This window comes from Mesoplodon mirus (genome assembly GCF_964341445.2).
Source record: "Mesoplodon mirus genome assembly, chromosome: 15".
NCBI lineage: Eukaryota > Metazoa > Chordata > Mammalia > Artiodactyla > Ziphiidae > Mesoplodon > Mesoplodon mirus.
Window position 1 is genome coordinate 67578341 of NC_138991.1, and position 25589 is coordinate 67603929.

At 43.2% G+C, this 25589-nt stretch overlaps 1 protein-coding gene across 1 annotated transcript in view; it reads left to right on the forward strand.

Moving 5' to 3' along the window:
- Positions 1–337: 337 nt before the first annotated feature.
- The window catches only part of SLC24A3 (solute carrier family 24 member 3), a gene marked incomplete at its 5' end in the record, with an annotated part of 470984 nt that continues 445732 nt past the window's right edge, over positions 338–25589 (forward strand). Inside the window, one exon of the mRNA XM_082644790.1 lies at positions 338–788. Within this exon, the coding sequence (XP_082500916.1) occupies positions 338–788 (451 nt within the window). The remainder of the gene's footprint in view (positions 789–25589) is intronic.

A 25589-nucleotide genomic window follows, 5' to 3' on the forward strand; every position in this document is an offset into this window, starting at 1 on the left:
CCCCCCGCCCGCGCCCGCGCCCGAGCCCGAGCCGCCGCGTCGCCGCAGGCTGCCGCCTTGCCCCGAGCTCCCGGCGCGCTCGGCCCCGCTCGGCCCCGGCCCCGCGCGCGGACCATGGAGTAGGCGGACGGCCCCGCGACGCGCTCCCGCAGCCCGCGAGGCCGGAGCAGCCCCGGTGGCCTCGCCCGCCGGCCGCGTTGGCCCGCGGCGGGTCCTCCTCCCGCCGGTCCTCCCCGCTCCTCCTCCTCGGCTGCCGCCGCCCCCGCCTCCCGGCCGCCCCCGCCGCCCCCGCCGCGCCGCCGCCCGAGGCCGAGCGCGGACGCCGAGCGTGGGAGCCATGGAGCGCGAGGAGGACGGGGACCCCGAGCGCCGGGAGGCTGCGGCGCGGGCCGGCGGCGACGAGGAGGAGGAGGAGGAAGAGGAGGGACTGAGCGACAGCGACGACGAGGACGAAGACCGGGAGACCCGCGGCGGCCGCGAGGAGGAAGAAGAGGAGGCGGCGGCCGCCGGGCGGGAGCGCAGCGAGGACGCGCCGCCGCCGCCGCCGAGCGCGGAGCTGCCTCCAGCCGCCGTGCCCGCCGCGGCCGCCCGCGACCGGAGCGGCCGCCGCCCGCCGGGGCCCCAGCCGGGGCCGCTGCCCTGCCGCCCGAAGAGGATGCCGTCGCCCGACGAGGAGGAGCGCGAGCGTCGCCGGAGCCGCCGGAGGGACCTTCTGCTGAGCCAGATAGGCTTCCTAGCCCTGGTGGCGCTGCTGCTCTGGTCGCTGTCGAGCATGCAGGACCACGACGGTGAGTGCTCGCCGCCCGCCCCGAGTGGGCGCTGCGTCTCCGGTGGTGCCGGGCTTCCCGGCCGGGCCGGCGGGCGGGGTTGCCGGGCCGAGGACGCCCCCTGCCCCTCGGAGGGGCCCCGGAGGCGAGGACCACGCGGTGGGGCCGCGGCAGGCACGCTGGGCGCCTAGCTGCCTTGGGAACCCTCACCTGTGCCTCCCGGCTCTGACCTTCCTGCCACGAGCTGGAGGGACTGGGGGCGGCGGCGGCGACGGTTCCCCTAAACTAGTGCCCCGTGGCCATTAAAGTTGTCCTGGTGAGCTTTGGGCCCCAGTGCGCGTGACCACCTGTGCACTCCTTGGTGTGTGGAGGGAGGGCTGGTTGACTGGTGAGCATACAGTTCTCAAAACCTCTCAGGCGGGATGGACCGGGTAGGAAGCTCCATCCTCGCCTTTCCAGAACAGGTGCCGGGAACTCCTGATAGGAAAAAAGTGCTGGCCCCCGGCTAGGGTTTGGGACCGGTTCTCTTTCATTGGCTACTCGCTGGGCAGACGGATCCCTTTTGTGGACTTGCATCCGGGGAAGAGGCCATTAGGCTGGACTGTCCCTCATTCTGTTCACTGCTCTCAGGGTGCCCTGCGGTGGGAGACCCCTTTACCCACAACTTTTGTCTTATTTTTGTCCTTGTCCTTTCTTGAGCTGAAATAGACCTGGTGGAGGAATGTGCTCAGAACAGTTGTCCACGGTAAAGAGTTTGGACCCTGGGTGTGCAGCTGTCAAAGAAACAGAGGAAAGTCTTGGAAGAATAACTGTTGTAAAACGGTTTTATGTCCCGGCCATTCAAGTGGCACGGTTCCTGGGAAAACAGCCATGGAAATGGTCGTGAGGAAAAGCAGTTCCAGATACAGGCTTTGGTGTTAAGATAGACAGAGCTCCAATACAAGGTGTCCTGAAGTGCAGAATGAAGGCATTTGGATAGTGATGGTCAAATATTTTTAAGGGTGCTGTCAATTAAAAAAGGGACCTCCCCCAGTTGACTGTCTCGTGCCTGGTGGGGAAAGCAGATGGTCGGTCTTGGTCCAGGTCTTAGCAGACTTCAGCATATATGGTAAAAGGAGAGAGCCCGTCCTGGTCTTCAGTGGAGCCTTTGAGACTCCCGGGTTCTCTCCACTTCTCCTGGATCCCAGAATCTCTGGCCATGAGGACTGACACCAGGAAGGTGACCGTGCCGGGTGAGGGAGGCTCGACCTCTCCAAGGGCAGTCTGACCTGCCAAGAGCAGTTCCTGGCCGATTCACAAAGGGGGTTTTCATTAACCCCCTTTTCATCTTCTCAGTTTTGATGAGTGCAAAGCCAGTCCGTATTTCATGCCACCTTTGGAAAGGGGAGTTCCAAGTCACTTACATGCCGGCCATTTTCCTGCAGGTTGGGGTTCTCTGAGCCAATCGAGTTCCACCACTTTCAAGACTACAAAAGACATTTTTCTGGATAGAGAATGTGACCCAGATGGGTTAAGTCCGTCGGTGGCAGGGGGCTGCCTGGGCCCTGGGAAAGCTGGGATGTTCGGAGGGAGGGGGTGTCAGACACTCTGCAAGCTTGAAACTTGGTGACTGGATGTCATTTGGAGATGGACAGAAATGTTCCTGTTAGGGACTCATGCACAGCCCTTTCCTCCATACCTTCCCTTGATCTGTCTTCTTCTTCCTTCCATCCACGTTCTTCTTTTTTTTTTATTTTTAAATTAAATTTTATTTTTTTTGGCCGCACCATGTGCTCAGCATGCGGGATCTTAGTTCCCCGACCAGGGATCGAACCCGTGCCCCCTGCAGTGGAAGCACGGAGTTCTAACCACTGAACTGCCAGGGAGTCCCCATCCACATTCTCCTTCTGCTTCTCCACCCCTCTCCACCCCCTCCCATAAATGTGGCGCTTGAGAAGACCCCCAGCCCAGTAACTGAAGATAACAGTGAACGTCAGTGGGGGGACTGTGTGCCATCGAGCCGGCGGATGGCATGCTAGTTGTAATTCTGTCTCAGATCACCTTTTCTTCCACTAGATATTGATAATTTCATTACACGATGCACAGCAAGATTTCGCAAGGCCCAGGTTTTTCGAGATAATTTTTTAAGATACTAATTAATGTGTGTGAATCTGCAAGTGATTATTTTGCTTGAGGGGTTGCCATTCAGCATACTTAACCATCTGAATAATGACTTTTACCCCGGAAACTTGGGGGATGCTGCACTTGAGGGTCCTTCAGTATGGTTAAAGTGTTTGGAATTTAGCCTTGTATTAAAGGCACCGTGACTTGGAGAGGCCAAGTGATTCGCTTAAGGTCACACAGCAGTTGGGGAGCAGAGGAAGAAACCAAGCCGAGGTGACCTGGCTCTTTGATCCCACCTGTGTCCCCTGGTATTCATGCCACCATCTGGGTGCAGCTTTGTAATATTTATATAACCACAGAGCGAGGTACCTTCATAATGATCAAAGGTGATATTTTTATTTATTCACCTTGAAAACCATGCAGTGATTAAGTGTAACGTCTCAGAAGCCTCTTTTCTAACACATACTGATTTTTCTTTTTTTTACATAAAAAGGACAGTTCTTTTACCAAACCAGAATAGAGATGTGTGGAAGTTATGTTATATAATCTTGTATAACATTTCGAATTGTATGGAGTCGGAGAACCCTTTCAGGACATCTAACCAAACTCAGTATAGATTCTTTCCTGCTCAGATGGGACAGGAGCACTGTTAAGCTTAAGTCAGGAAGAATTAGCGCTGGAATCAAGAAAAATGTTAATTCTCACAACAACAAAAGCAATAACAATATTAACCGGAATTTGGCAGGCTCTTAAGTGCCAGGCCCTGGGCTAAGTCCCCTTTCTCTGCGTTGCCTCCTTGAAGCTGCAGACACTTGAGCTTCCAGTGGTGGAGGAGGAAAGAAGAGCCCTCCGTGTCCTGTTTAGTTGTTGTTGATGAAGATCTTGGTCTTGATCTGTTTTCAGAGCCAGTTGAAATACGGTGTCAGGTTTGCTAACGCGATTTTCTTTTATTTTTTTGCAGTGTGAATGGATCACTTTGTATGTTTTGAGTGGTTTAAAAGTGTTTAATTTTTCTTTGCAGTAAGAAACCTGGTCCTCTTTGTCCATAAGTGGTGTGGACAAAGCCCAGAGGTCCTAACTTGGGAGTAATTAGAGACATCCCCTCCCAGAGGTCTCTAGGGTGGTGAATAGTGAAGAAGGACAGTCATACACAGGTATATACGTATAAACTTTGAGATACTCTTTGGCTCAGTTGCTGTTGCTACATAACAGATCACCCCCAAATAGTGGTGTAAAACGACTCTTTCATGTTTTTACTCAAGGATACTTTGTGTCAGGGACTTGGTCAGGGCCTGGTGGGGCTGCCTCTGTTCCATGATGTCTGGGGCCTCAGCTGGAGACACTGAAGGCCTGGGGGACTTGACAGCTAGGTCTGCAGTCGTTTGGAGGCAACGTCACTACTGTGTCTGGGGTTGATGAGGGTTGTTGGCTGGGCCCTCAGCTGGGCTGTCAACCAGAACACCTATGTGTGGGCTCTCCATATGGCCTCTCCACGTGCCTTGGTTGAACTTCCCCAGAGCATGGCAGCTGGGGTCCAGGAGAACAAGGTGGACGTGCCTGGCATTTTTATGTGTCAGCCTCAGGTGTTGCATAGTGCCACTGCCACTATTTTCTGTTGGTTAGGGCAGTGACAGATGTCAACCCGAGTTCAAGGGGAGGGGACATTGATGCCACCACTTACTCCATGGAGGATTGTCAGGATACATAGTAAGGTGAGCACATGTGATGGGAGATACTGTTGTGGCCATCTTTGGAAAACCAGGATCTAAAGGGATGATAACTTAGGAGTGATTGTAGACATTCCCCAAGATGGTAAGAGGCAAATAATGCATACATATATACACACACACACATATATACATGTGTGTATGTATATGCGTGTATGTGCATGTATGTGTATGTATATGTGTACGTATGCGTATGTGTGTATGTATATATGTTTGTGTGTATGTATATGTGCGTGTATGCATATATGTATGTATGTATATGTGTGTGCATATACATGTGTATGTGTGTGTATGTATATGTGTTTATATGTGTATGTATATGTGTGTGTATATGTGTGTGTGTGTGTGTGTATATGTGTGTATACAATTTCTATTGAAATGCCGTCTAATCATGCTGCTCGCCTTACCTGGTTGGGTCCAGAGATGATATTTGAAGAGCGGCTGCAGTGGGGATTTGAACTGCACATTTCAGTTGCAGAGCTAAGAGCTCGCATTTAGCTTTGTGGCTTCCCGCCCCTCAGAGGACCCTGACCATGACCTTTCGGTCCCTCCTGTGGCTTCCTGGGAGGCCTGGCTGGACTCTCCAGCTGTTTCTTCCCGCCCTGCCCTCTCCTATCCGTGCATCACCACTAGGGCCTTTCTTCTGCTCCTCAGAAGGGGGACGCTTCTGGCCCTAGACCTCTAGCGCCTGCTGGTCCCACTGTTACCACCCCAGCTAGTTCAGCCTGCATCCTTCACTTCCAGGCCCAAGAGCTTCCCGACTAGACCAGGTCCTCCACTGGTCTGTTTGCTCTCTGAACACACTCTGTTTTACCTTTGTAGCATTTTGTTGGCAATTATGTGTTTCTTTGGTTATGATTTGAGTACCATCTCCTCTTCACCAGAGTCTAAGCTCCAGGAGGTCAGGGATCCTGTGACCTTTCCTCACCTTTGTCACCCCATCACCCCACCCAGAGTAGATGCTCAAAAGGCATTTGTTAAGTACAGAAGCTGTTTTGATGTCTGAGCGACAGTGCCTGTGATAAAACCTAGCGACTGTGTGTCAGAGGCCCACTTACAGGCACACTGTATTTTCATGACTTATAATTCTGCCTCCAATCCAGCAAATTCAATGTTGTTACCCATTTTATATGGACTGACCCTGAGCTGAGAAAGGTGAGAGCCTCCATCAGAGCCACTTCATTAACTGGCAGGGTTTGAATTCAAGCCTGCCTGCATCAGAGCTGCGTGCCTCTGCATCCCTAGCCCCAGCCTAGGAGGACTCGAATAGAAAATGGGAATCACACTGCCTTTTTCAGTCGACTCGGGAGTAAAGGAGTAACAGAAGGTTGCTTTCATAGAAGCAGTATTTTAGAAAAACATTCCTTTTCAACCTTTTCTATTTTCTGCCTAAACATATATAGATGTGTCTCCTTCCTCCTGGCTTTTCTTAGCTGCTCATCAACCCAGATTTTTCTCAAAGATTTCCTCCCCTTGTGAGTCTTAAATCCTTGTGGGAAGATTTTTTTTTACCCTGGAGGGTTGGCAAAGCCAAAAGAATTGCAAAACCAGCCATTTGCTAAGGATTCCAAGGCCTGGTGGAAGTTGGCTGATAGGATAGGATTTTGGCAACGCTCTTTTTCCTTAAGGAGATTTTTCTTCCTTGAGCAAAATAATTTCAGAGGGGGAAATAACAGTATGCAGACTTTTATAATGAGGGAACTAAGGTCCGGGGAGTTCAGAAAATGTCCCTGAAGTCGCAGAGCAAATGGGTAGTCCTGCCAAGAAGGGAATTCGAGTTTTCTCGCCTTTTCCTGCCTTCAGTTTCTGTAGAGCTTATTTGGCAGTGGTTTTTGTTTCTCATTTGCAGTGGTCTCAAACATGGTGTCATTGTGTGGGATTTGAGAATTTCAAGGATTGAGGATTCAGTGGAAGAAGGTTTTCTATGAGTGAAGCGGTGATGGGTATCTTTGGGCAGTTTAAACCATGGAGTCATGACTTCCCAGACTTGGATGGCATCTTCCAGACTTCCTCCTACTGTTAGGACTCAGTCTACCTGCTGTTCTCTCTTCATCCTCATCCCTGGGCTGGTGATGCTCTTCATTGTTGTGAGTCCTGGGGGCTTCACCCTCCCTCAGTGGTCTTCCCAACCCTGCCCCCACCTTTGTAAACGGTCCCTTATGAAACTCCCTTAACAGCAGCAGTTTCTTCCCAGACCCAACTGGTGTAAGATACAGGGACCTTCTCTCCTTCATTCAGTAAACATGTGGCTGGGGTGACAGCTGTGTCTCAGACGGATACCCGGAGTACCCTCGTGATGCTCAGACTTTAGTGGGAAGAGAGGCATTGAACAACTAATTTTCAAGAATTATGAGAAATACAAATGAGAAATACAACATGGCATGGAGGAGATGCTGGTGATCAGGAGAAGCTGGAACCTGGAAAATAAAGGAATTAGGTTGGTGAAGAATGGAAAACAAAAACAAACTTATAGAAAAATAGGTAAAAGAAATGGGAAGGGAATTTGCAAAACCAACCAAACAAATTGCAAATGGCCGAGAGACACAAGTAAAAATCCTCAGCCTCGATAGTAACCAGGGATATCTAAATTTTAAAATTATGGGTTATCATTTTTCAATATCAGACTAGCAAAAATGAAAATGAAGTGTTGGCAAAGGTGCAAGGGAGACCACTTCTCTCATTTACTGCAGGTGAAGATGTAAATACATTGGTACCCAGCATGGTGGGAGGCTGCAGCGGGTTGATCAGGTGTTAGGCACAGACCCTCCATGAAGCCTCAGCCTTTTAACGAGATCCATGTGTAGAAAGGGGAGAGGTGGGATGAGAATGCTAGTGCAGGGGTATTTGAGACTTGGATAGAAATGCAGCTTGCCTGGACCCGTCCGTGACCATGGAGCAGGTTGGTCCTGACCCTGTGAATCTAGAGTGTAGAGATTAGCTGAGTGTTCCGGGGAACAGGGGAAGGGCCCTTGTCATTTCTGGAGCTGTCCAGACCCGTACAAGTTGCTTATTCAAATGGTGAGATCCAGCCATTATTTTTGCTTGTCAGTCACTCTTCATTTCTGGGAGAGGGGGAACAAATAAAGTCAGCTCATCAGTGACCTAGTTCAGGGGAATGTCACATTGCAACTTTGTATTTTTCTTTTCATTTTTCTCTTTGTGCTTCTGCATTGTTTGGCCTGAGCAGAGGTCATTTTCACTTTGGTGACATGAAGCTGAACTTGTGAAGGACAGGAAGTAACAGACGGGTTTCTTGAGCAGAATTTTGACCTAAGAACAAAGGGCATGGGCGACCAGGAGAAAGGGGGTGTCACAGTGGACATCAAGAAGTCACAAGCGCCATTTTTTTATATATTCCTTTTCAGATTCTTTTCCATTATAGTTTATTCCAAGATATTGAATATAATTCCCTGTGCATTACAGTAGGACCTTGTTATTTTATAAATAGTAGTCTGTATCTGTTAATCCCATACTCCTAATTTATCCCTCCCCCAGCCCATTGCCCCTTTGATAACCATAAGTTTGTTTTCTGTGTTTGTGAGCCTGTTTCTGTTTTGTAAATAAGTTCATTTGTATCATTTTTTTAGATTTCACGTATTAGTGATATTAAATGATATTTGTCTTTCTCTGTTTGGCTTACTTCACTTAGTATGATAATCTCTAGGTCTATCCATGTTGCTGCAAATGGCATTATTTCATTCTTTCTTATGGCTGAGTAATATTCCACAGCAGATATATACCACCTTCTTTATCTGTTTATCTGTTGATGGACATTTAGGTTGCTTCCATGTCTTGGCTATTGTGAGTAGTGCTGCAGTGAACATTGGGGTGCAGGTATCTTTTCGAATTAGAGTTTTTTCCAGTTACATGCCCAGGAGTGGGATTGCTGGATCATAGGGTAACTCTGTTTTTAGTCTTTTTTATTAGTGCCATTTTTAAGAAAGAACATGAAATACACACTTTTGGACATTTTGACTTCGATTACTGGTAGGACATCTAGGTGGAATATAGCTGATGATTGAAAGTCAAGATTATAAGTAGTTGCTACAGATAAAGGTCTGTGAGGTTATGCATGAGGGTGAAAATTGTACCTTTGGTTAGTTCTGTGGGTCTCAATCTTCTGTGCCTGTTGTAATCACCGGGGAACTGTAAACCTCATGTCTGGGTCCTCCCCACCAAGGGATTGTGAGGTTATGCTCCAGGGTGTAGCCTGGGCATTGGGATTTTCCTGGAACTCACATATGTGTCTTTCTTGGTTTATTCCTTCATTTTTGGTATGCAGTTTTGGGATCACACACTCATGGTGCCTCCTAAGACAGGGGGTATGGAAATAACAAAACAAAGGTTTGAGACATTGTGGGCTTGAAAATATATTCTATCCCCACACTTAGAAGATCTTTAGGCTGCATCAAGGGTTTGGGTTGGAGCACATTTTCTTTAGAATTTTGAAGGCATGGCTCTTCCAGCCTCTGGTGTTGCCTCTGAGAAGTCTGACGCTGTCCTAGTTTTTAATTGTTTTGTATGAAACCTGTTTTTCCCCCTCTAAAAGCATGTGTGCTCTTTGCTTTTTTCCTGATGTTCAGTCATATCGCAATTAGATGACTGTTAAGGTTCTGTTTTCATGCATTTTCCTGGGTACACTTGCCTGGTTCTTTTAATCTGGAAACTTGTGTCCTTCAGGTCTGGGAACTTGTCTTTTGTTATTTCCTCCATCCTAAATTCTCTCTTTACTCTTTCTGGATTACCTATTATTTGGGTGTTTGACTTCCTGCATTGATCTTCTGATTTTCTTATCTCTTCTCTCCTGTTTTTTTTTTCTCATCCTTTTACTCTAATTTCTTTAGGTTTTCTTAGCCATACCTTCTAATTCTTATGCTGAGCTTTTGATTTCTGCTGTCATATTTTTAACTTCCAAGAGGTCCTTTTTCATCTGAAAATTATTTTTAGTACCATCCTGTTCTGCCTCATCAATACAGTATAATTTCTTATATCCCAAAGTATATTAATAGTAGTCTTCGAGGTTTTCTTTTCTTTGTATGGACTCTCTTTCTCCAAGTTGCTGTTGTCTGTTTGTTGTTATTTTTCACATTATGTCAAGGGATCTTTGGCCTCTACTCATATTTAAGGGAGGCCATTAACGAGGATTGGGAACTATGCACATAGGAGGGTCTGCTGATGGTGCCTCTGTAAGGTGATCTGACTGGGCCATGTCACTGGGCAATGCTCCTTTCTCTAGTTTTAGATCTTTATCATGGGGTGGTGAGATTTCCCAGAGGAAGGTCACCCAGTGCCCTGTCCTGTGGGCAAAGACCTGGTTACTTCGGGGAATCCAGTGGAGATGAAGTGGGGGTTGTGTATATGTAGTGGGTTGTTCAGCAGAAACACTCCTATACTCAAGGGCAATGTGAGTATGAAAGAGCTGACAATTTATTTTGATACATTGCAGGACCATCCCAAGCTGCTTGAAGTCTCCCTCCCTCCCTCCCCTCCTCCCTTCCCTCCTCCCTTCCTGCCCTCCTCCTTTTCTTTCTTTTAACTCCTATGCACATGAAACTGGTAAGAATTGTTGCCTCCTGGGATGGCTAATGGTCAGGGTAGGGGAAGGCATAGTTTTTTACCATATCCTTTTTTATTAATTGAATTTTTTGTATAGGGATAATTGTAGACTCACTGCAGTTGTAAGAGAGAATACAAAGAGATCCCTTGTATGTTTCCTCTGACTGTAACATTCTTGCAAAACTTGAGTATAATGTCATAACCAGAGTAGCAACAGTGATGCAACCCATGAACCTTATTCAGATTTCCCGTTTCTTTTTCCAGTGCATGTGGGCGCAGGCGTGCATGTGTGTGTATTACATTCTATCCAGTTTTATCACCTGTGTAGGTTCCTGTAACCAACCCAGTCAAAATATTGGACTGACTCAACATCACAAGGATGACTTGTGTTGCCCTTTTATAACCGCACACACTTCGTGTACCTTTTTGTACAAAAGGAACAGTCATGTTAAGTAACTCCTATCACCTACTCCAAAAATAAAGCTAATTAGAAAATTATAACTTTAATAATTAAGGGAGAGATTGAAGATGGCAGAGGAGTAAGATGTGGAGATCACCTTTCTCCCCACACATACATCAGAAATACATCTACACGTGGAATAGTTCCTACAGAACACCTACTGAACGCTGGCAGAAGACCTCAGACCTCCCAAAAGGCAAGAAACTCCCCACGTACCTGGCCATGTGGCTGACAGAGTCTTGGAGCTCCAGCCTGGTGTGCAGCCTGAGCTGCTGAGGTGGGAGAGCCAAATTCAGGACATTGGTTCACCAGAGACCTCCCGGCCCCACGTAATAGCAAACAGTGAAAGCTGTCTTAGAGATCTCTATCTCAACACTAAGACCCAGCTCCACTCAACGACCGGCAAGCTACAGCGCTGGACACCCTATGCCAAACAACTAGCAAGACAGGAACACAACCCCACCTATTAGCAGAGAGGCTGCCTAAAATCATAATAAGTCCACAGACACCCCCAAAACACACCACCAGACGTGGACCTGCCCACCAGAAAGACAAGATCCAGCCTCATCCACCAGAACACAGGCACTAGTCCCCTCCACCAGGAAGCCTACACAACCCACTGAACCAACCTTAGCCACTGGGGACAGACACCAAAAACAACGGGAAATACAAACCTGCAGCCTGCAAAAAGGAGACCCCAAACACAGTAAGATAAACAAAATGAGAAGACAGAAAAACACACAGCAGGTGAAGGAGCAAAATAAAAACCCACCAGACCTGGGCTTCCCTGGTGGCGCAGTGGTTGGGAGTCCGCCTGCCGATGCAGGGGACGCGGGTTCGTGCCCCGGTCCGGGAGGATCCCGCATGCCGCGGAGCGGCTGGGCCCGTGAGCCATGGCCGCTGAGCCTGCGCGTCCTGAGCCTGTGCTCCGCAGTGGGAGAGGCCACAACAGTGAGAGGCCCGCGTACCGCAAAAAAAAAAAAAAACAAACCCACCAGACCTAAGAAATGAAGAGGAAATAGGCAGTCTACTGAAAAAGAATTCAGAATGATGATAGTAAAGATGATCCAAAATCTTGGAAATAGAATGGAGAAAATACAAGAAACGTTTAACAAGGACCTAGAAGAACTAAAGAGCAAACAATGATGAACAACACAATAAATGAAATTAAAAATTCTCTAGAAGGGATCAATAGCAGAATAACTGAGGCAGAAGAACGGATAAGTGACCTGGAAGATAAAATAGTGGAAATAACTACTGCAGAGTAGAATAAAGAAAAAAGAATGAAAAGGATTGAGGACAGTCTCAGAGATATCTGGGACAACATTAAATGCACCAACATTCGAATTATAGGGGTCCCAGAAGAAGAAGAGAAAAAGAAAGGGACTGAGAAAATATTTGAAGAGATTATAGTTGAAAACTTCCCTAATATGGGAAAGGAAATAGTTAATCAAGTCCAGGAAGCACAGAGAGTCCCATACAGGATAAATCCAAGGAAAAACATGCCAAGACACATATAAATCAAGCTATCAAAAATTAAATACAAAGAAAAAATATTAAAAGCAGCAAGGGAAAAGCAACAAATAACATACAAGGGAATCCCCATAAGGTTAACAGCTGATCTTTCAGCAGAAATTCTGCAACCCAGAAGGGAGTGGCAGGACATACTTAAAGTGATGAAAGGGAAAAACCTACAACCAAGATTACTCTACCCCACAAGGATCTCGTTCAGATTCAACGGAGAAACCAAAAGCTTTACAGGCAAGCAAAAGCTAAGAGAATTCAGCACCACCAAACCAGCTTTACAACAAATCCTAAAGGCACTTCTCTAGGCAGGAAGGACAAGAGAAGGAAAAGACCTACAATAACAAACACAAAACAATTAAGAAAATGGTAATAGGAACACACATATCGATAACTGCCTTAAATGTAAATGGATTAAATGCTCCAACCAAAAGATATAGACTGGCTGAATGGATACAGAAACAAGACCCGTATATATGCTATCTACAGGAGACCCACTTCAGACCTAGGGACACATACAGACTGAAAGTGAGGGGATGGAAAAAGATGTTCCATGCAAACGGAAATCGAAAGCTGGAGTAGCAATTCTCATATCAGACAAAATAGACTTTAAAATAAAGACTATTACAAGAGACAAAGAAGGATACTACATAATGATCAAGGGATCAGTACAAAAAGAAGGTATAACAATTGTAAATATTTATGCACCCAACATAGGAGCACCTCAATACTTAAGGCAAATGCTAACAGCCATAAAAGGGGAAATCGACAGTAACACAATCATAGTACGGGACTTTAACACCCCACTTTCACCAATGGACAAATCATCCAAAATGAAAATCAATAAGGAAACAGAAGCTTTAAATAATACATTAAACAAGATGGACTTAATTGATTTTATAGGACATTCCATCCAAAAAGAACAAAATATACTTTCTTCTCAAGTGCTCATGGAAATTTCTCCAGGATAGATCACATCTTGGGTCACAAATCAAGCCTTGGTAAATTTAAGAAAATTGAAATCGTATGAAGTATCTTTTCCGACCACAACGCTATGAGACTAGATAGCAATTACAGGAAAAAATCTGCAAAAAATACAAACACATGGAGGCTAAACAATACACTACTAAATAACGAAGAGATCACTGAAGAAATCAAAGAGGAAATAAAAAAATACCTAGAAACAAACGACAGTGAAAACATGACAACCGAAAATCTATGGGTTGCAGTAAAAGCAGTTCTAAGAAGGAAGTTTATAGCAATACAATCCTACCTCAAGAAACATCTCAAATAAACAACCTAACTTACACCTAAAACAATTATAGAAAGAAGAACAAAACCCCCCAGAGTTAGCAGAAGGAAAGAAATCATAAAGATCAGAGCAGAAATGAAAAAGAAATGAAGGAAACAATAGCTGAGGTCAGTAAAACTAAAAGCTGGTTCTTTGAGAAGATGAAACAAAATTGATAAACCATTAGCGAGACTCATCAAGAAAAAAGGGAGAAAACTCAAAGAATTAGAAATGAAAAAGTAACAACTGACAGTGCAGCAATACAAAGGGTCAGAGAGATTACAACAAGCAACTCTATGCCAATAAAATGGACAACCTGGACGACATGGACAAATTCTTAGAAAAGCACAACCTCCTGAGGCTGAACCAGGAAGAAATAGAAAATATAAACAGACCAATCACAAGTACTGAAATTGAAACTGTGATTAAAAATCTTCGGGGCTTCCCTGGTGGCGCAGTGGTTGAGAGTCCGCCTGCCGATGCAGGGGACACGGGTTCGTGCCCCGGTCCGGGAGGATCCCACATGCCGCAGAGCGGCTGGGCCCGTGAGCCATGGCCGCTGAGCCTGCGTGTCCGGAGCCTGTGCTCTGCAGTGGGAGAGGCCACAACAGTGAGAGGCCCGCGTACCGAAAAAAAAAAAAAAAAAAAAAAAAAAAAAAAAAAATCTTCCAACAGGGGGCTTCCCTGGTGGCGCAGTGGTTGAGAGTCCACCTGCCGATGCAGGGGACACGGGTTCGTGCCCCGGTCCGGGACGATCCCACATGCCGCAGAGTGGCTGGGTCCATGGGCCATGGCCGCTGAGCCTGTGCGTCTGGAGCCTGTGCTCCGCAATGGGAGAGGCCACAACAGTGAGAGGCCCGCGTGCCACAAAAAAAAAAAAAAAAAAATATTCCAACAAACAGAAGTCCAGGGCCAGACGGATTCACAGGCGAATTCTGTCAAACATTTAGAGAAGAGAGAACACCTGCCCTTCTCAAACTCTTCCAAAATATAGCAGAGGGAGGAACACTCCCAAACTCATTCTACGAGGCCACCATCACCCTGAGACCAAAACCAAAGATGTCACAAAAAAAGAAAACTACAGACCAATATCACTGATGAACATAGATGCAAAAATCCTCAACAAAATACTAGCAGACAGAATCTAGCAGCACATTAAAAGGATTGTACACCATGATCAAGTGGGGTTTATCCCAGGAATGCAAGGATTCTTCAATATATGCAAATCAATCAATGTGATAAACCATCTTACCAAAATGAAGGATAAAAACCATATGATCATCTCAATAGATGCAGAAAAAGCTTTTGGCAAAATTCAACACCCATTTATGATAAAAACTCTCCAGAAAGTAGGTATAGAGAGAGCTTACCTCAACGTAATAAAGGCCATATATGACAAACCCACAGCCAACATCATTCTCAATGGTGAAAAACTGAAACCATTTCCACTAAGATAAGGAACAAAACAAGGTTTCCCACTATCACCACTATTATTTGACATAGTTTTGGAAGTTTTAGCCACAGCAATCAGAGAAGAAAAAGCAATAAAAGGAATTCAAATCGGAAAAGAAGAAGTAAAACTGTCACTGTTTGCAGATGACATGATCCTATACATAGAGAATCCCAAATATGCTACCAGAAAACTACTAGAACAAATCAATGAATTAGGTAAAGTAGCAGGACACAAAATTAATGCACAGAAATCTCTTGCATTCCTATACACTAATGATGAAAATTCTGAAAGAGAAATTAAGGAAACACTCCCATTTATCATTGCAACAAAAAGAATAAAATACCTAGGAATAAAGCTACCTATGGAGACAAAAGACCTGTATGCAGAAAACTGTAAGACACTGATGAAAGAAAATAAAGATGATACAAACAGATGGAGAGATATACCATGTTCTTGGATTGGAAGAATCAACATTGTGAAAATGACTATACTACTCAAAGCAATCTACAGATTCAATGCAATCCCTATCAAACTACTAATGGCATTTTTCACAGAACTAGAAAAAACAATTTCACAATTTGTATGGAAACACAAAAGACCCTGAATAGCCAAAGCAATCTTGAGAAAGAAAAACGGAGCTGGAGGGCTTCCCCGGTGGCGCAGTTGTTGAGAGTCCGCCTGCCGATGCAGGGGACACAGGTTCGTGCCCCGGTCCGGGAAGATCCCACATGCCGTGGAGCGGCTGGGCCCGTGAGCCATGGCCGTTGAGCCTGCGCGTCCGGAGCCTGTGCTCTGCAACGGGAGGGGCCACAACAGTGAGAGGCCCGCGTACCGCAAAAAAAAAAAAAAAAAAAAAAAAAAAAAAAACGGAGCTGGAGGAATCAGGCTCCCTGACTTCAGACTATACTACAAAGCTACAGTAATCAAGACAATATGGTACTGGCACAAAAACAGAAAGATAGATCAATGGAACAGGATAGAAAGCCCAGAGATAAACCCACGCACATATGGTCACCTTATCTTTGATAAAGGAGGCAAGGATATACAGTGGAGGAAAGACAGCCTCTTCAATAAGTGGTGCTGGGAACACTGGACAGCTACAGGTAAACGAATGAAATTAGAACACTCCCTAACATCATACACAAAAATAAGCTCAGAATGGATTAAAGACCTAAATATAAGGCCAGACACTATAAAACTCTTAGAGGAAAACATAAGCAGAACACTCTAAGGCATACATCACAGCAAGATCCTTTTTGACCCACCTCCTAGAGAAATGGAAATAAAAACAAAAATAAAAAATGGGACCTAATGAAACTGAAAAGCTTTTGCACAGCAAAGGAAACCGTAAACATGCCGAAAAGACAACCCTCAGAATGGGAGAAAATATTTTCAAATGAAGCAACTGACAAAGGATTAATCTCCAAAATATACAGGCAGCTCATACAGCTCAATATCATAAAAACAAACAGCCGAATCCAAAAATGGGCAGAAGATCTAAATAGACATTTCTCCAAAGAAGATATACAGATTGCCAACAAACACATGAAAGGATGCTCAGCACCACTTATCATTAGAGAAATGCAAATCAAAACTATGGTGAGGTATCACCTCACACCAGTCAGAATGGCCATCATTAAAAAATCTACAAACAATAAATGCTGGAGAGGGTGTGGAGAAAAGGGAACCCTCTTGCACTGTTGGTGAGAATGTAAATTGATACAGCCACTATGGAGAACAGTATGGAGGTTCCTTAAAAAACTAAAAATAGAACTACCATACGACCCAGCAATCCCACTACTGGGCATATACCCTGAGAAAACCATAATTCAAAAGGAGTCATGTACCACAATGTTCATTGCAGCACTATTTACAATAGCCAGGACATGGAAGCAACCTAAGTGTCCATCAACAGATGAATGGATAAAGAAGATGTGGCACATGTATACAATGGAGTATTACTCATCCATAAAAAGAAACGAAATTGAGCTATTTGTAGTGAGTTGGATGGACCTAGCATCTGTCATACAGAGTGAAGTAAGTCAGAAAGAGAAAAACAAATACTGTATGCTAACACATGTATATGGAATCTAAAAAAAAATGGTTCTGAAGAACCTAGGGGCAGGACAGGAATAAAGACACAGACGTAGAGAATGGGCTTGGTGACACGGGGAGGGCAAGGGGTAAGCTGGGACGAAGTGAGAGAGTGGCATGGACATATATACACTACCAAATGTAAAATATATAGCTCGTGGGAAGCAGCTGCATAGCACAGGGAGATCAGCTCGGTGTTTTGTGACCACCTAGAGGGGTGGTATAGGGAGGGTGGGAGGGAGACGCAAGAGGGAGGAGATATGGGGATATATATTTATGTATAGCTGACTCACTTTGTTATACAGCAGAACCTAACACACCATTGTAAAGCAATTATAGTCCAATAAAGATGTCAAAAAAAGAGAAAAAAAATAGGACTTCCCTGGTGGCGCAGTGGTTGAGAGTCCGCCTGCCGATGCGGGGGACACAGGTTCGTGCCCCCGTCTGGGAAGATCCCACATGCTGTGGAGCGGCTGAGCCCGTGAGCCATGGCCGCTGGGCCTGCGCGTCCGGAGCCTGTGCTCCGCAACGGGAGAGGCCACAACAGTGAGAGGCCCGCGTACTGCAAAAAAAAGAAAAAAAAAGAAGGGAAATTCCACCACTAGTAATGTTGTTCTACTCCAAAGACTGCTTGTAACTTTTGGGAGGGGAGACAAGTGTAAGGAAGGTCAGTTTGCGTTAGTGAGGTTAGGACGGACATTGGGGGGTGGTTCTCAATCCCTGCAGTTTGATTACTTTCAGGTACAGTAACCTGAACTAACTGCCAGATAAAGGCCATGCACGGCTAGCTAACAGGTTCCTTGATGAATAATTTTTTCTGTCATTTGCACAATATTTCTGAATGAATGCTCTGTGAAAATAGTTCACTCAAGTACTTTGTTACTCCAAGCAGTTTAGATGCTCTTTGAAACACTGCTTTCACCATTATTTGTTGGCTGTTGTAGAATATTGGAGATGGAGATCTTGGGGACCTTGTATTTTAACATCTGATTTTATGTTTGAGGAAACTCAAATGAAAGAGAATTTAAATTGGGGCCAGAACCCTGGTTTTCTGACTCGTTGCTTAGTAAATACTTAAGAAAAAAATAGCAGAAAGGTCAGATCAGAAATATATTTAATGCAGATTGCCTGGGTGAAATTATTTCAAATTCAGACATGTTTTTGAAGTGCTGGCATTTTGCTGGGAATTATATGGCATGCAGTGTGGTCACTAAATGGGGAAAATGAGGGAATTTTTGAGTGAGCTACTTCCTGTAGCAAATAAGAGACTGTTTATTCAGAAATATTGGTTCTCGGGACACTCTTGGCTTGCTTTAGGAGGAAGTTAACATTTTGGCTTACCTTCTACCTGAATAGTCACTTCATATACCCATGAGAATGATTGGTCGTTTTGGAAATTAGTATCCATTGAATTTTCTTGTCTTTGAGTTCACAAGATTTCAACTATTTTCATCCTTGGTGTTGTAATTCTAGTCTGTGATCAGAACATGAGTTCCAAAGAAAGCAGTTTCCTAGGACCTTAACAACCCTGGCTTTGAAAATCTGATATTAATGACCTGCTGTGTGGGATTTTATGGTTTGGTCATTGGAAATCACAAATGTTTGTTGGGGTATGTGCAGAAAGAAAACTCATTGAACCTACTTTTGATAAATCTGGGCATGAGGACAGGTCAGTTTCAGTGTTTTCCAACATTGTGGTATACTTCCTCCCTTACATATTTTAAAATTGATGTAATACTGTATACAGTGTCTTGAATCCTGCTTTTAAAATTAAAAGCAACTAACATATAGTGGAACTGACCCACAGTCAGGATGCAGAACAGAAATATCACCCCTCAAAACTCCCTCAAACTATCGCTTTGTAATCACACCCTCCCCCATCCCTAAACCACTTGTTTTCTGTTCACTGTAGTTTTTAGAATGTCATACAAATGGAATTCTACAGTATGTAATGTTTTGACACTGGAGTCCTAGTTTGTTGAGAATTTTTATCAGAGGTGGATATTGAAGTTCCATCACATGCTTTTTCTGCATTAAATGGTTCGATCCCATGGTTTTTCTTTTTCAGATGGTTAATGTGGTGACAAGGGTGTGTTTTTCATGGTATATCTTCCTGGATTTGAATTGATCATATTTTCTTGAGGGCTTTTGCATCTGTGATCACCCAGGATATTAGTCCTAGTTTTCTTTTCTTGTACTATCTTTATCTGGTTTTGCTGGGCCCATACGATGAAATAGGAGGTATTTCCTTCTCTTTTATTTTCTGGAAGAGGTTGTGTAGTGTTGGTGGAGTCTGCTTTTTAACTTATCATAAACATTTCTCTATGGCATCAAACTTTAAAATTAATTTTTAATGTCTGCATATTATTAAAATCACAATATTTCTTAGTATTATGTGACATTTATTATATATTATATATTTATTACATATAAATATATGTGTATATATATAATGCTTATTACATATTAAGTGACATTTATTGAACACTGTTCAATGTTTGGGGCACTGTTCTAAGTGCTTTACCTGTACCAATGGAGTAGGTACAATTATTATCTCCATTTTACATTCAAAGAAAAGTAAGGCACAAAGAGTTTAAGTCAGTTGCTCAAGCTCACAAAATTTCTATGTGGCCAAGTAGGATTTGAACTCAGGCTGTTTGATTCCCCATCTCATGGTTTTAACTATGACATTGTACCCTCTGATTATATCAGAATTTGTTTTTTAGGCCTCCCTTTGAGATATTTAGGTATTTTCCATGTCCTCACTGTGATGAATCTTCTTGTCCTGAAGTCTTTGATAACCTCCGACAGATTCTTTAGGTGGGATTCCTAGAAGTGCTGTTTCAGTGTCAAAGTGCGTGCCCGTTGTAAAGGCTAACACACACCGCTGTATAACTTTCCAGGAATTTGAATGAATTAGAAATTCCGACAGCACTGTTTGAGAATGCTCAATTTAGTGTTCTCTGCCAGAATTATTATGGTTATTTTATGTATTTTCAATTCAGTTTGATTGCAGAGATTGCTTTAGTTTGCCTTCCTTCTTTACTAGTAAAACCGAATATTTTTAAAGATCATTATTGGTCATTTATATTTTTTTCCTTGTGAGAAAAATGTGCTCCTGCCTGTTCTCCATTTTTTTTTTCCTAGTGGGATAACCGTGTTTTTCTTAGTGATTTGTTTGAGTTCTTTATATATTCTGTCTCATTTTATCCTATCTCATAAGTTTTGCCTGGATTTTTGGCATACAGAAGAAATTATTTTTATCTAGTCAAAATGCTCTCTCTTTTCCCTTGTATTTTTTTCATTGTTTTATTCTCAGATCCAGGATCTCAATTATATATATATATTTTTTTTTTAAAAGTAAATTTATTTTATTTATTTTTATTTTTGGCTGTGTTGGGTCTTCATTGCTGTGTGTGGGCTTTCTCTAGTTGCGGCGAGCGGGGGCTACTCTTCATTGTGGTGCGCGGGCTTCTCACTGCGATGGCTTCTCTTGTTGTGGAGCACAGGCTTTAGGCACGCGGGCTTCAGTAGTTGTGGCATGTGGGCTTCAGTAGTTGTGGCACGCGGGCTCAGTAGTTGTGGCTCACAGGTTGTAGAGCGCAGGCTCAGTAGTTGTGGTGCACGGGCTTAGTTGCTCTATGACATGTGGCATCTTCTGGCACCAGGGCTTGAACCCGTGTCCCCTGCATTGGCAGGCGGATTGTTAACCACTGCGCCACCAGGGAATTCCCTCAATTATATATTTATATCACAAAATCCTTTATGTCTTCCCCCCTATTTTTATGGTTTAATTAAAAAAAAAATTAACCCTTTACTTCATTTGCAATTTATCTTAGCAGGAGATGGAGATTTAAACATATTAACAGTTTTAACAGTCAAATTGTTTATTGAATAATACTTCCTTTACCCACACATCTGTGGTGCCCCCTTTATTCCATGCTTATTCTCTTAGGTACCAGAAGCAGTTTTTGTGATGTCTGTTTGGTTCTATTTTCCCATTAATTGTTGTAGTTTATTCACATGTTAATTATCTGATAGGGCAAGACTCCTTGCCTCTTGTTTGGGGGTAAAAAATCATTTGCTATTATCACTCGTTTATCCTTCTGGGTGAACTTTAGAATCTCTGTTAAATTTTGTCCAAATGCCTCTAGGTTTTGACAAATCTGTAAAAGAATTGTGGAAATATGGCATCTTACGGCATTGATTCATCTCATTCATAGTGTGCTTCTTTATTCAATCAAGGCTTTAAAAAATATCTGTCAAGATTCATGATTATTTCCCTATCTCTTTCTTACATTTATTTCTGAAAGTTATTCTGGTATTAAATACTTATCGTTGCTATTGTTTTATTTTTATATGTTTTTTGGAAATATTTTTTCTTTATAATTTCTTTTTAATTTTATTCTTTATATTTTATTCTTAAATGTTAAGCTATGCAAGTAATAATAAAAATAACAATTTGCTATTATAGGGAATTTTTAAGATTCATGCTGTAGTTGAGTAGTTTTTTAATGTTGGCTGTTGGTTAATCTAGTTATTTTTCATTATGCTATGGAAGTTTCCTTTTATTTCTAGTTTTCTAAGGATTTTCAAAAAAATCAGCCATGAATGTTGCAGGTAGTCAGATGCCTTGTTAACATTTATTGAAGTGTTTAACGTAACATGATGTAAGTAAATATCCATATTAAGCTGCTCCTGAAATAAATCCTAGATAGCCATAATATATTTTTTCTTTTAAAATGATGTTAGATTTGATTTGTTCATATTTTCTATAGAATTTTTGCTCTTATATTCATGACATAGTGACATATAGCTTCTTTGTCATGATTTGGTGTTATCATTACACTTGCTTTACAGAACAAATTGATGATTTCCATGTTTTTCTACATTCTAGAATATTTTATGAAGCAGGGAATGATCTGTAACTTTAAAATTTGAAAGAACACTTTGTAGTACTGCCCGGCCTGTAGTTTCTTGAAGATAATTTTGTACAAACTTTTCAATTTCTTCCATTGCTACTTTTCTGTTTAGGTCATTTGTTTTCCCAGAGAAATGTCGATTTCATAAAGATTTTTAAAATGAACAGAATTATACATTGCATTTAAAATTTTAACTTGCTCCGTTGGTGATTATGTAACATTTTCTTATTGCTAACTTATATGTTTCTCTTTTGTCCTTGATCAAAGCTGACTGTATTTGGTTTATTTTATTATTTTTGGAAGATCCATCTTTGTGTATCTTTATGAGTATTGCTTTTTCTCCTGTTTTATGAATCATCGATTACAGCTTTAATAGTTCTTTAAAATCTTCTGTTCATTCCTTTGGTTTGTTTTCTAATATCTTGACTTAACGTGTTTTATTTATTTGTTTTTATTTTTTGCTGCTAATGATGTATTTGCCTCCGAGAGCAGCTTTAGACTCACCTTAAAAGTTTTAAAATGTTATGCAGTCATTCCTGTACTTTTCATATAGCCTTGTAATTTCATTTTTTCCATAATTAATTATTTAGGGGAGTACTTTTTAATTTCTAAGTTGTCAGGGTGCTTTTATGTATCTATTTTTAAATACCAATTTCTAATTTTCCTTCATTTTGTCAAGAGAATAGGACCTTGGATTGGAATATGACCTTCTGCTACCTGGTAGTTTGAGTGTTTAGATGGATCTTTATTCATATAATTTTGATCAGTTGATAGTTCTTCCCAGGGGCAGTAAAACCTACAACCCCAGTTTGTATCCTTCCCATGATTCTTCCTGTCTCTCTTCTTTTCTCTTGTTCTCCAGGAGGCAGTATACCCTCATCCCTTCCTTCTTCCCTGGTTGAGTTGCATTTCCAGGAATTGGGGGTCTGTGAGTAGATATAGAAACATGTATTCTTGGGATGGGGGTGCCCTTGAAAGCAGTTTCTTTCAGCAGCTTGTTTCTGAGAGAGAGGCTCACACCTGGCAGTCCCTGTGCTTTTCCAGGTCCACCTGTCACGTCCCATTCTTGTGTTTCAGGGGCTCATCCACACTCAGCGTGCTTTATGTATTGCTGTATTTTTTTTCAGTGGGAACTCAGGAAAGGGTGAATCACATGACATTGACTAATTACCATAATATCCCAGAATGCCTTTCAGATTTTAGCTTAAAATTTCTAGTTTATTACAAAGAAGAAGTTTAATTCATGGATAGAGGGATGTAGCAACAGGTAGATTGATATATTAACCAACTGGTCATTGTGTTTTCCAGGTTCACACCTCTTTCACATATTTTACCTCACTTAATTATTTCCACAGAACCCTGGGTTAGGTACTAGTACCCTCGCTTGAGTCAAAGTGACACGCCCAAAGTCTAACACATAGGCAGAGGTAGTTTCCACTGTGTTAAACATCTCTGAAGAAAGAGGTTTTTGAAGATTTCCTGTTGGGGAGTTCAACCAGAAGCTGTCCCAGTGTGGTGGTCAGAATAATTCCCCCTCGCTCTCAGAGATGTCCGTGACCCAATCCCCAGAGCCTGCAAATGTGTTCCTTCCCGTGACAAGGGGGAATTAAGGTTTCAGGTGGGGTTAGGGTTGCTAATCAGCTGACTTGGAGCTGGGAGATGATCCTGGGTTATCCAGGTGGGCCCATTGTCGTCACAGGGGTCCTAATCCATGAAAAGAGGAGGCAGGAGAAGTCAGGGAACGTGCTAGGATACCGTTACCGACTTGAAGGTGGAAGGGTGCCAGGAGCCAAGGAATATGGGCAACCTAGGATCTGGAAAAGCAAGGAAAGGATTTCTCCCCTAGAGCCTCCAGAAGGAGCAAGGCCCTGCCGACACTTTGAATTTAGCCCAGTGAGACTCCTGTTGGACTTCTTACCTCCAGAAATGCAAGATTTGGGTCTGTTTCAAGCCACTAAGTTTGTGGGAATTTATTACTGCAGTGACAGGAAACTAATACACTCAGCATATCAAATAATGGCCATGATCTGGCTTTCTGAAAAGCGAACAGGAAGTCCCAGAGTGGTCGACTCTGTATGCACCTCACACAGGCAATTTACCTGAGCAGGTGCTGTGTCCTCATTTGATGTTCTGTGTAGGTGTTTTCTCATTAGGTTGCTACCACCTCTCCCCCTACAATGGGAACGTCAGCTTTCTGGGAGCAGGAAGAGCCTGGTATGGAGGAGAAGCTCCATAAATATTTGTTGGATTATTTCTTTTTGCCCAAATGATATTGTACCAACGAAATGAGACCTGATTTGCATCCCGGATGGAATATGGCCAACTATGTAAGTAACAAATAAAAAGAAAAAAGAAATTGAGTTAAAATTATCCAGGATCAACTATTAATTTCCAGTGCTCTTTGTAGTATTCAGTCATATGCATAAATATTTTTATATATTCCTCACACGCTGAATGATCTTCCCATAAAATAAGATAGGTGGTCATCATGAAATAAATACAATGCTATACTTTGCATTTTTGACTTATAGGTACGATGCTTCATGTTGCATTTTGAGGACTTAACATACTTTAACTAAAGAGAACTGTCAATTTTTTGTAATTACCATTTCACAGACTGGTTGACATTCCATTGAGTGTGTAGGATAGTCCACCGAATATATTGAATATATACATATATAATTAATGTATTGTTGGTTATTGAAAATATTTGGTAACTATTAATGAAACACTGTTGTGCATGAGTCTGTGTCAAGTCACTGTGACTCTCTAGTTATTACTGTGGTTGTAGTCATCCGGTAGGCCTGGGCTAACTGGTAGACCTGTGGACAATGCCTGTGGAGTTATAGGCCTTCCACATGTTTCTGTATAGAGCTCTGTCCACAAGGGTCCCTGTCTTAGGATGCTTTGAATGGCTCTTAAATTTTTGTTTAATTTATTCATAAGGCATTCTCTGCCTGGCATCAAGCATCCCCACCCGTCTCAACCTCAGATTGACCTTCTACCGAAAATTTTTCCTCATCAGAAATCCCCAGAACCTCTACAGGAACTGGAGGCAAAAGCAGAATGTTAATGGGACAGTGATGACAAAGAAGAAATACCCACTTGGAACGCACATCGAGAGGGTTATGAGTATCAGATGAAGGCATCGCCTTAAAATATGTCACATGATGACCTTCACTTTTTTAAACAGACGTTTTGTTTGCCTTATCTTCTCTTCTTGACAGTTGCTTTGGTTTTCCTACATGCTGACTGCTCCTCTGATAACAAAATAAGAAGGAAAAACAAAATTTTAACTGTTGACTCAATTTCGCAAGAGCAGTGAACAGTCCGGGCGTGGGGGAGGGGATCTCCCCAGGCTCCCTCTGGTTGTACAAGCCAGCAGTGTGCACTGAATTACAAACAACAGCTCTAAGCCTGTGAGGAGAAGGATGTCCCCTCCGAGGCAGATCTGGACAGTTGTTTTGCCTAAGATGGCAAGAACATCATCTTTCAATCTCGAGCCAAGAAAGCCGTAAATGGGCACATCTTGTCCTGCCTGGGAAGGGATGCTCCTAAAGGCTTCTGGGGTCCCACAGTGTCTCTTGATGACTCGTTCACTTTGGTGTTTGGTTTATAAACGTTTTTGAGTCCATCGGGAGGCAGGGTGGGAAGGAAAGAAGGAGGAAAGGGAGGTGAGAGGTGTGCTTGCC